General features: G+C 41.1%; 1 protein-coding gene across 1 annotated transcript in view; it reads left to right on the top strand.

The window, feature by feature from the left end:
• The window catches only part of LOC121320430 (trafficking protein particle complex subunit 10-like), a 130,637-nt gene that overhangs the window by 38,421 nt on the left and 79,755 nt on the right, over window positions 1-12,461 (top strand). The window contains exons 7-8 of the mRNA XM_041258759.1: window positions 4,675-4,922; window positions 12,084-12,230. Of these exons, the coding sequence (XP_041114693.1) occupies window positions 4,675-4,922; window positions 12,084-12,230 (395 nt within the window). The remainder of the gene's footprint in view (window positions 1-4,674; window positions 4,923-12,083; window positions 12,231-12,461) is intronic.

Raw genomic sequence — 12,461 nt, 5'->3', positions numbered from 1 at the left:
AACATTTAACAACTGAAAAATTAATAAATTAAGTGCGTACATATACAAAATAATTCCAGTAAATCTTATCTGATATGCATTACCTTTACTTCATTGTTCTCACATTTTCCTAGGTGAAAGAAGCATGATTATGTTAATTGTGTTGTGATTTTTAATGGGATTTTTTTATTGCATGTATAAAAAATTGAATTGAACGTAAAGAATATAAAAATATTTTATATTCTTTAAAAAATATTTTTTTTCCCATGCTTTACTTCCCGTTAATGGAACGCATCTGACACACTTCTGAAAGTTTGTAAAAAGTTTGAGTCCTTGTAGGAAAAAACGATGTATTAACAAAAATAAATGTTTATTTATTTTCTTTAAAAAGACCTTCCTGACCCTAGATACATTGGCTTGCATTTACCAATCACTGGTTTTCTTATAACTGACATATTTTCAATTTTGACATAATTCCTTCATACGATTTTATGAAATTGACCAGAAGTACAGCACAGTTGTCCATCCTGCTTCAGTTTCTTAAACACAGTCATCTTGTAGGCATTACAATGGAGATTATACATTTAAAAAACACATTCAGTGCCACCGGCCCCGCCTGTTCCCTTGGGGCCCCATTGGGCGGCGAACGCAGATTGGCCACAGGCAAGGGCGCTGGAACAATGGGTGCTGGGGATGCAGTATCACCCCCTGGCTTTGCATGGCTTCCATCATATACAGCGATTACAGTTTTGTTGAATGGCTTTCAGCACCCCCTCATTAATTAAATTAATTTATTAGAATGGTAATCATGTGACCTGTAGGATTTATTTTGCATTGTGTGGAAATACATAAGGGACATAGAAATGTAATTATCAAGTAAAAATTAATAACGTAGGAAAAGTTATTTCACAAAAGAGTATTTTTAACTGAGTGCATTTTCTGGGATTTATCATCTTTTGTTCAAGTGAAGAGGGGGAGGTATTTGTTGAAGTTATGATGTCATCTGATTACATTCAAAGCAGCCAATAAAAATACCTAATGGAGAATTTACCAATGGAATGACTAGTAGAATCGACCAGTTGAAAGAGAATAATACCACGTATTCTCAAATGTTATAAAAATGCTTGCATCATAGAATCTCTCTCAAGAAATCTCTCAATAAAAAGATCTTAACACACTCTCCTCTCTAAAAAGACAACACTACTCTTGGAAAAGCAACACAGATACATCTAAGTGCAAGAAATGAGAGCGCTACAGGAGCTGGAGGAGCTGACACACCCGAAAATTCTTGGAAGTTTGCACCCCCAACAGACAGAAAGTCACTAGCGAGATAGAAGGTCGAAACAGCTGGATCCAGATAGGTAGAGACAGGGGAAAAAAGAAACGTAGTCAAACACAACTGCCAGAAATCAAAACGTCAAACTAATTTGACCCACTTCATAATTAAGAAAACCAGCATCAAGAAACACGAAAGAAACAACATCCATGACCCTATTAACGGTGGTGACCAGACAGCGAAAAGAAGGGAGGTCATGATTGTTGGGGACTCCATATTGAGAAACACAGCAAATTTAGTTTTCAGTTTGGACCCCCTTACTACAACAGTGTACTGCCTTCCAGGAGCCTCTGTCACGCACATCACTGAGAACATGGACAGGCTCCTAGAACGAACAGATGACTCAGTAGTAGTCGTCCACATCGGTACAAACAAAATTGGAAGAGACAGAGCAAAATCCCTGCCAAACAAATTCTGAGAACTGGGAAGGAAATTAAAAGACAAGACCAAAACTGTGGTAAAAAATCCTCGAGCAGGTTCAGAAACATTTAAACTAGAAAAGAAGGTGGGAGAAATCAACAAAAAAACAGAAGGGAGACCACATCAAAACAAGGACAACAACTCAGGTATGACAACCAACTAACTAACTTGCTTGATTTTTCTGAGGATGCAACATCGATAATGGATAATTGCAAAGCATATGACATGGTTTATTTAGATTTCCATAAAGCTTTTGACAAAGTCCCACATAAAAGATTAATTATCAAACTGAACGCAGTAGGGATTCAAGGAAACAGATGTACATGGATTAGGGAGTGGTTAACATGTAGAAAACAGAAAGTACTGATTAGAGGAGAAACCTCAGAATGGAGTGTGGTAACCAGTGGAGTACCACAGGGGTCAGTATTAAGACCTCTGCTATTCCTAATCTATATTAAGATTTAGATTCTGGTATAGTAAGCAAACTTGTTAAATTTGCAGATGACACAGAAATAGGAGGAGTGGCAAACAATGAGCAGCAAAGGTCATTCAAAATGATGTAGACAAGATTCAGAACTGGGCAGACACGTGGCAAATGGCATTTAATAGAGAAAAGTGTAAGGTACTGCACGCAGGAAATAAAAAGGTTCATTATGAATATCATATGGGAGATGCTTAAATTAAAGAAGGAATCTATGAAAAAGACCAAGGAGTTTTTGTTGACTCGGAAATGTCTTCATCTAGACAATGTGTGGAAACTATAAAAAAGGCCAACAAGATGCTCTGAGTCATTGTGAAAAGTTAAATTTAAATCAAGGGAAGTAATGTTAAAACTGTACAATGTATTATTAAGACCTCATCTTGAATATTGTCTTCAGTTCTGGTCACCTCACTAAAAAAGGATATTGCTGCTCTAGAAAGAGTGCAAAGAAGAGCGACCAGAATTATTCCTGGTTTAAAAGGCATGTCATATGCAGACAGGCTAAAATAATTTAATCGATTCAGTCTTGAACAAAGAAGACTACGTGGCGAACTGATTCAAACATTCAAAATTCTAAAAGCTATTGACAGTGTCGACCGACAGGACTTTTTCGACCTGAAAAAATAAACCATGACAAGGGGTCACAAATGGAGATTAGACAAAGGGGCATTCAGAACCGAAAATAGGAGGCACATTTGTACACAGAGTATTGTGGGACTCTGGAACCAACTCCCCAGTAATGTTGTTGAAGCTGACACCCTGGGATCCTTCAAGAAGCTGCTTGATGAGATTCTGGGATCAATAAGCTACTAACAACCAAACGAGCAAGATGGGCCGAATGGCCTCTTTTTGTTTGTTAACTTACTTATGTTTTTATGTTCTGAAGTGTGTACTATTGGACTGAATCGCTGAAGACTCAACAACTCTCAACATTCTAATTTCAAGGAACGAAAACTAAAACACAGCTGCTGTAGTCTGTAACAAGAAGAGGAAACCCCTTGGTGTGTGGTTCAGTTGCATTATGGGATATGGAGTCCTGAAGAAAAAAACAATTCATTAACAACCCTGAGTGAAGAGGACTACAAACTGAAGATCAAGTTTCTAAACTGGAAATGTTTTAACCAAGCTGATAAAGCTACAAAATTCTTCATTGCAAGACTGTTTCAACTTTCTTCACGTATAAGGACTGGTAACTAAACAACTTATGAATTTCTATGGTGCATAAATAGATTGTATGATTTAATTCTGTTTAAATTGAGTATATAGTAATATTAACTTCTGTTGAATTATATGATAGAATATGAATGCATTATTGAATGTTAAAGATATTTAGAATCTTAATTATAACAAAACATAAGGTTAATTTGTCTTGGACATACTTAGTATAATACTTGATTATTCATTGAAAACAAATTACTACAATATAAGACAATCTACTCTTATATATGTGTTTAAGTATTTTGATTGCACTTGGATATGAATGTAGTTTTGATGGTGATATAGAAAGATTTTGTGATAAAAACCCTAGATGTTTTGGTAAAACCCCTTCAACGGCTGGACCTTATGCTGAATCATGCGAAGAGCCAGCTTGCGCCTTCCCAGGTAGCCTTCTTCCTAGGAGTATGCTTGAACTCTAGGTCCGTGCTAGCCACTCTGTCGGGCAGCAAAGTACACAGAATAACTCCCTGTTTGGAGCTCTTTCAGCTCAACAGAGAGCTCAAAGTAGTGACATTCCAGAAACTTCTGGGCTTGATGGCAGTAGCTTCCCAAACCCTTTCATTGGGTCTCCTGCGCATACTCCTTCTGCAAACCTGGTTCAACAGCAGGGTGTTTCAGCCTGCGTTAAACCGCGATCGCCAATTGACAGTGTATTACCACTGCCTACAGGCACTCTTGGTGGAAACCGCCAGCCCATCTATACCTGGGCAGTGTCATCAGAAGGGAGGTCGTCACCACGGACACATCCAGCCTGGGATGGGGCACTGTGTGGAATGGCTGGGGCGTTCATAGAGTTTTTACTGTTTGTATTTAATGTATTATGCATTGTTCCTCACTGTCTTGTAAAGCGGTTTGTGATGGTGGTCCACTATGAAAGGCGTTATATAAAATAGATTGATTGATTTGAATCATTCTAAACTAAAAAAGTCTGTATGTTGCAGCGACATCCAGCAAAGAGCTGCATCTTTAACAAAACAAGAAGTGGCAGGGACAGGCAGAGTGCCTCCCCTGGAACAACTGCACATCCCCCTAGGTTCACAGTTCAAATTTTATTCTCTCATACTTTATTTTTTTCTCTTGTCTAATTTCCAGTACTATAAATTATTGAAACACAAAAAAAGGCTTTTTGGGGATTGACTGGTCCATTACAGATGTGCTTTTAAGTATGTTACCTACCTCACAGAGTGCTAGATAAAATATGCTGTATTAATGACTTTTTGTCATTTCGTTGTTTTTCAAGATGGAGCCAACTGGCTGACTTCTTTCTGCCAGCCGGTGCACAGCTGGAATGGTCTATTGCTTCGCAAGCCTATCGATATGGAGAAGAGGGACCTGATCCAGAAAAGCAAGGCCACCTTGCTGGACATGCGCAGCTACTTGTTCTCGCGGCAGTGCACCCTGCTCCTCTTCCTGCAGCGCCCCTGGGAGGTCACCCAGCGTGCCCTGGAGCTGCTCCACAACTGTGTCCAGGAACTCCATCTATTAGAGGTAGCAGACTCATCATCTTCCAGTAACTGATCTTGCTGCTCTTCTCATTCATAGATTGTATTTATTTACTTGATTTATTACAATGTGGCCTTTTTCAATTAGTTTACGTGATTAAACAACAAAATTGCAAAATAATAATACAAAAGCAACACAATATTTTTAATATGAAGGTATTAAAAACTGAAAAAGATTTAAAAGCATCCACAGCACACACTGACCTAAGAAAATAATTTAAACCCTGTGGGGTAATGCCTTTGTTGAATGTTTTACCCTATTAAACAACTGGGTGTGATACAAAACTCCAGAACAAATATCTCATCCAGTCGATTGGTAGTAATGGATACATGGATGTACCTCTGTCTAACTTCTAAGGAATATGCTGCCTTTTTAAATGGAGGCAATTAACTATCTAGATATTTAATAAACATTTTTGGGTTGATATATTTTTACATGTTAAATATGGTAAATGTAGGTCATGGTTATGTACTTTCTCATGATTCTGAAAGCTCTGATGTAGTTATATCTGTGACAGAGGACTAACCTTACTATCATACTTGAGAAGCAATACACAGGATAATCAGGATTTACAAAACAATTCAACCAGCCTCTATTGCAGTTACTCAAATGCAGCCACGCTTAATAAATCAGTTTAAACATGTTCAATCGATATCCCACATGTGCACAGCTGGATGATAATTTTGAAACTGTAGTCAGACTGTAAAGCTGCTGACTTTGAGCTGCTAAATAAAAATGTAATATTTATGCACAATGGTTTAGAGAGAATATCGAATACTGTTAAAAAATAAATTCAAGATCATTACTTTCTTTTACTTAAATTTTGTACATGGCTTTCAGAAGTACCCCCAGGGATACGCGCACTGTAGCGATCTGCAAATGTGCACAGTATGCTACGTCTCTTTAAATGTCTATCTTTAAATAGACAGTTAGTCCAGCAGGGTAAAGCTGCAGACTGTGGGCTCATCCAGCGTACATCATCGAGGGTACCTCACTCATCGTACCCCTGCGTGCACAAAAAGCAATAGCAGTAGTCCTGTATGTGATATACTATAAAAATATCTCCTCAGCCTAGTTTTAAAAGCTGCCATAGTTTTGAACATAAGAAAGTTTACAAACGAGAGGAGGCCATTCAGCCTATCTTGCTCATTTGGTTTTAGTAGGTTATTGATCCCAGAATCTCATCAGACAGCTTCTTGAAGGATCCCAGGGTGTCAACTTCAACAACATTACTGGGGAGTTGGTTCCAAACCCTCACAATTCTCTGTGTAAAAAAGTGCCTGCTATTTTCTGTTTTGAATGCCCCTTTGTCTAATCTCCATTTGTGACCCCTGGTCCTTGTTTCTTTTTTCAGGTGGAAAAAGTCCCTTGGGTCGACATTGTCGATACCTTTTAGCTCCTATGTGATATTTATAATGCACATTTATTGCCTGTGTGCAGTACCTTACACTTTTCTCTATTAAATGTCATTTGCCATGTGCCTGCCCAGTTCTGAATCTTGTCTAGATTTTGAATGACCTTTGCTGCTGCAACAGTGTTCACCACTCCTCCTATTTCTATATAACCTAACATCTTTATATAACAGCAATGCACATGTTGGGAACACCTCAGACAAGCTGTTCTCTACAATAAACTGCAGTGCTCCTAAAGAAGTGCATTTCTTTGGTTGGTAGCTAAGGTTGTAGAGCTCAGTTTCCAAATCAGTTCCATCAACATCAAATCTGCTGTTGCTATTTTTGTCTTGCACGGCAAGTTGCAGGTCCATGCAGCTCTTCTGGATGTCTTTTTCATTTTCATTGGCTAGCGAGCACACCTCTTCAATCTGATTCTGTACAGCTTTAACACTGTCTATTCCTGCCCCCCTTGTAGTATCAATGTGGCTTGACTGTGATTTGGACATGAGAACAGAGAATGCTCCAACATTGAGTTGAGGCTGCAAACAGAATAAATAAGCGTTGAAGGTAGCCAAAGAATAATTTTGCTGCTACCTGAGACTTTGAAGTATCACTGATAACCAAGTTTAGGCTATGGCAGCTGAAGGGAACAAAAAAAGCTCTGGGATTAATGCTGAGCACACGTGCTTGGACACCACTGTGCTGTCCTTTCATGTTGCTGCCATTATCATAGCCCTCACCCCTGCAGTCAGCCAGGGGGATTCCTTTTTGTCTCAAGAAACTAAGTTAATCCCAGAGCTTTTGCTGCATCCATGCACTTTGAAAATGTGTGGGGCGTCAGCGAGAGGCCAAATGGCAGCACACAGAATTTGTACGCGTTGCCTTGAAAGGCGAAGCGCAGATACTTTCTGTGCGCGGGATGCATCAGGACATAGAAGTAGGCGTCTTGCAGGTCTATCGATGTGAACCGGTTGGACGGACTAGAGGATACACTGTGCTGTCAACATGTTGAACTTCCTCTGTTTGAGGAACAAGTTGAGGACCCTGAGGTCCAGAATAGGAAACCGCCATCCTTCTTGGGCACCAGGAAGTACCTGGAGTAAAAGCCGCTGAGGGCATCGCTTGGACTTACCAAGCGCACAGCGTTCTTCTGTTGAAGATTGGCGATCTCCTGTTGAAGATTGGCGATCTCCTGTTAAAGGAGTATCGCGCTCGCTGGTTCGACAGGGGTGAGGAGCACACCCTTGAAGGGTGGTGGACCTAAGCGGAATTGTAGAGCTTATCCGTGTCTCATTGTCGATAGCACCCAGGAGTCCTGGGTGCAGCCTTGCCATGGGTCATTGCCATTGGTCAGTCCGGTTGTGGGGGGGTTTGGTGGCAGCCGGGGCCCCTCAGGGGATGTCTCCCTTGGGCTTGGGAGGGGGCGGGTCTTTCTTAGGCCCCGGCCTCGGTCTCCAGCCGGAGAACCGGTTACCCCTGGCCGGCGGTGGTCCCTTGCCGCCGGCTCTTCCTCTGCCTGCTTGTCTGTTTTCGGGTGGCGGGCGGCGTTCAGGCCCTGTTGCCCCTGCAGGCTGTGAAGGCCACCTTGGATGCTGGTGGTAGGCAGGAAGGCGCAAGAACTTTGAAGCGACCTCTGTGGCCTTGTGGGACCTTTCAAGGCTCACATCAGTGGCCACTCCGAATGTCTGCCCCCGTGTAATGTGGGCATCTAATAACGCTACTTTCTCTGTCTCGACGACCTTGGCCTGGGTTAGCCAGAGGTGTCTGCGTGCAGCTACCAGTGCCGCTAGAGACCTGCCTGATGCCTGACCTAACTCCCCCATTAGGTCAGTCATTGCCCTTGTTACCGCCAGTAACTCCCCTGTGTCTGCCTCCGTTGCCCGCTCCTGCAGCCTCTCAGCCAGCTGTGTCTAGTACAGGACCAGTATAGCTATTGCATTGTCTGCCCTGGCTGATAGTGCCGCTGATGCATACGCCTTTTTCAGCATGGCGTCAGTTGTTCTGCACGGCTTGGACGGGCAGTTCGGGTCTTTGTCCCCTCTAGTGAAGGTAGATCCCTGCACCAGTACTGTGACCATGTTCCCAGTGGTGGGGAATGTGCCTAAGCCTGCTTCTTGGGCACCTGCAGTGTGTAGCAGGGCCTCTGCTGTTCTAGAGGCTGAGGGGGCGGATGCTGGGTTACTCCAGGATGAGCGAACCAGCTTGAGGAAATCCTGGCACAAGGGGAGGGCATGCTGTGGGTGCCCTTTCTTCTGTAGACGGGTAGTGCGGTCAGTGCCGGGCTGTAGAAGGCGCCGAGGAGAGCGCACTCGGTGCCGAGTCAATCTGTGCCGAGGTCGTTGCTGGGTTATAGACGTCAGTCGGGGCCGGGGATGGCGTCGTAGAGTAACGCTGTCGGTGGCGAGTCAATCTGCGCCAAGGTCGGTGCCGATGGGGAGTGCTGTTGGTGCCGGACTGTAGATGGCGCCGAAGATGGTCACACCGGTGCTGAGTCAATCGGGGCCGGGTAGGCGCTGTTTCAAGCCTGAAGAAACATGGTCGATGCAGGGCTGTGTTACCAATTCAGTCAGCGTGGGAGCCGAGGGCAAGCGCAGCCGCGCTAGGAAAGCCTTTTTTTTTTGGTTTGTTGTGGCCGATTAAACCGGCATAGAGGACGACGCCATGAGCCACAACAGCTCCCAGCACAGTATAGCAAACTACATAAGGCCTTGTGCAGTGAAAAAAGAGTAAAGGCTGCTTACCAATCTCAAAAGAGGGGTCAAAACCAGCTCTAGTTAGTAAACTGACACCAGAATTAAGCAGGAGCACTCTCATGGTATTAAACCGACAAATTGGCCAAATTCGGACAAAGAAAGCACAAAACAATCTGTGACCTGTCACAAAAATGGCGACATGCTACTGTGAGGACGACCCTCTTCAGCAAAGAGGTGGGAGGGACTTCCCTCTCACAGCAGGACCCTGATAGGGCAGCTCAGTGCTCAGTGATTGGTAGTCAGAGAGGGCTCTTCCTATTCGGTAATGGTTGCCTTTCCATTGAAAGGGAACTTGCCTTTACTGCCACATCTCTTTCACTTTTTACCTTCTTAAACATGCTCCCTTTTGAGAGTTGTATTATAGTTTTTGACGGCCAGTAGGCTACAGTGTCTAACGGAAAACACGCCAAGCACCAAGCACGAGATATGATTGGCTGTCTCTCGCTGTCTTCTGTTTCTTTAGCTCTGAGCTTCCTGCTATTTTTCTGATGGCTGATGGGATTTGGAGTTGGAGTGTAATAACCCAATAGACTCAAACTGGGCCGGGCTAAATTACACTGTAATGAATGAACTTTGCTGGGGGCCGGTTAAAGTCAAATGATGCTCTGAGCTACTAAACAACCTGCAACAAAAACAGAATAAAGCATCTTCTCTGATAGAATACAACAGCCAGGTGTGATGCACTCTTTCTCCATTAGGCATCTTTCTGTAATAGTTCTCAGGTGTAAAACAAAGATTATACTGGGAGGAATCAACTGGTGAAAACTAAGAGCATAAGAATAACAAAAAATGCATAGCAGACCTAATAAAATACTACAAACCAGTACAATATGAATGGTTTTAAAGGCACAGTTTCAAAATATTTAATTCTCTTTTATGGATTTAAACTAATGCCTGGAGAGTTTATTTATAAAACTAGGCAATCTTGTGAGAATTAAAAATCACAGAACAACTTTACTTATGAACATAGGAAATAGAGCTGACCTGACCAGGCTTACTGCTACTCATTTAAGAATAAAGCAGAGGCTGCGCTTATTGCAGCACATATGGGGCGGTCGCCACACTATGACACTTCATGACTGACTACAAGAATATGTGAAAAAAAAAACTTAAATCATGTTTTCTTTTCAGTAGAAAACTTAATACAAATGGAAAACCTGCTGATGTTTCCAACAATGTGGTAATATATTATATGCACACATACAGCTTGATTTTTAAGAGGGGCAAGACAAGGAGGCCTAGATCTAAAAATGATTTAAAACCTGCTTTGGTCACTGAAGTAGCTTTCAAATAATTTATATAAATCACATTGTGTATCCACTTGTATAACCTTTAAAATGTTAAACTTTCTTTTATGCTGGACATTTGTTGGATTACCATTGTTTTTTTTCATAGTACTATGAGTATTTGTTTTGATACTTTTATTTTTCTTTCAAATATATATTTTGCAAGTTTGTTTTTGTGAGAAACACAATTGACTTTGATTTTTGACTTTGACTTCATTTTTTGTGTTTTTCTTTTTCAATAAGGAACTTGGTACTCTCATTTATTCACATGCACTTTTTTCCATATGTGAATACTTTTTGGTTGCGTTTACAATAGGATGTTTTCTGTATCTTTTTTTATAAGCTATGTCCAGTGTTGAGGGAGTATTTTTGGTTGTTTGCTGCTGTGATATTTTTTGCTGTTTTCATTTGGTTTCAAAACACTTATACGAATGTACATACTGTCTAAATTCTATTGAATTGTGAGTTCAGAATAATAGTGTAAGAGATATTGATTTCCTTCCACGTTGATGTTATATATTTTATTGCTCTACAGTTGTTTGCCATTGCAGAAGTTACTGAAGATAAAAACACATTTACCCACGAACTATTGGTCCATTATTTTGCTGTAATTCAGTCTTTATCTGTTCTTTAATCAGTTAATTTTGGCTTGTGTCTTAAAAGGCTTTTCATTACAAGGTCCACTCCTGACCCTGTAACATACTGGGACCAAGGTTTCCACACTGGTACTAGTACCGTCCCGGTGTGAAAGCCCACAAGTAGGGATTATAAAAAATAAATAAATACTTGTATTTATTATCCCACTGAACTGCTAGAGACCGTTGTATTTTATGTGAATAATATTAGGTTATTGCTGTGGGACTTTTGGATACAACAACCATGCACTTTCTTGTCTTCTAAGAAAAAAACTGCTGCTAGGCTACTTGTTAATTTCTTGTCCATTTGTCAGTGTTTGTCGCTGTTGTTTTTCGTGTCTGTGTGTTTGGGGAAATAATTACACCTAAGGGCACTTTATTAATTTATGCTTTCCATGAACTAGCAGATCAAGTTTTAAATATATATTTGCACATACCTATTGCTGGTATTAAGAAAACTGGATGGTTTATAGATGGTCTAATATTTAAACAAACAAAACACTTGCTCACAGAGAAAGTAAAAGGTTTGCACAAAATAATCACGAACACAAAAAGAAAACATTTAACCCCAGTCAGGCTGGGCAAATCGCCTTCACTGTTCCTAGACTGTTTAGTTTTGTTTTTGAGAAGAGATAGGACTCCAAGAAGAAGCTTCCGGGTGGGGTTCAATGCCCAAGGAACTTACAGGCTCACATACTGTAGCCGAGGGGTTTAACTAGCTAGTAATTATTCTAATACCCCTCAGCCACAATCTGCACAAGTTTATTAATTGTGTGACTGCCGGCTAGTTTAACAATGCAATAGCCGACAGCCACACATTACCACAAGGTTTTCTTTTAATTACACACTTGCAGAGGACGAGCTGCCTATTCTGATATCCTGGTATTTAAATTTGGGCAAAATAGGTCGTAGTATGTAGAACTTGTTTTTACTATTAGATCCTAGTGACGTTCTTGTGAGAATTTATAATATTGGTAGGTATTAAATATTTACCTGGCACCCCAGATAATAAACTGTTACAGTATCCCTGGTTGAAAACCCCAGGCTTAATACATTATTGATTTCTTGCTGTTTCCAGGTTTTGGTGCTGCAGGGAGCGCTGGATTGTTGGGTCTTCTTGAGCTGCCTGGAAGTGCTGCAGAGAATAGAAAGCTGTTCTGATTGGGCACAATTAGATTCAAATGCATCACATACAGTCGGTCTTTGGACTTATGCTACTGAAAAGGTAAATAACTGTGCTCGTGTCTCAACTCTTCATGCTACTATAATAAGCATGGCAGGTATTACAGCTTTTTGAAGCAGCAAAGTGGTAAGAGCACTGGCTTGAATTTGAAATGTTTAATGCCCAGATGCCTATTTCTAGTTGTCTCACCCAAGGTACATGCTGAAAAATGAAGAGGGATGTATTGGGGATGTATGAAACTGCCCAAAAATGTATACAAGTTTGGGTTTATTT

The sequence above is a fragment of the Polyodon spathula genome, chromosome 9, assembly GCF_017654505.1.
Source record: "Polyodon spathula isolate WHYD16114869_AA chromosome 9, ASM1765450v1, whole genome shotgun sequence".
Lineage (NCBI taxonomy): Eukaryota > Metazoa > Chordata > Actinopteri > Acipenseriformes > Polyodontidae > Polyodon > Polyodon spathula.
The sequence above is the reverse complement of the archived record's forward strand: the minus strand, read 5'-3'. Positions and strand labels throughout refer to the sequence as shown.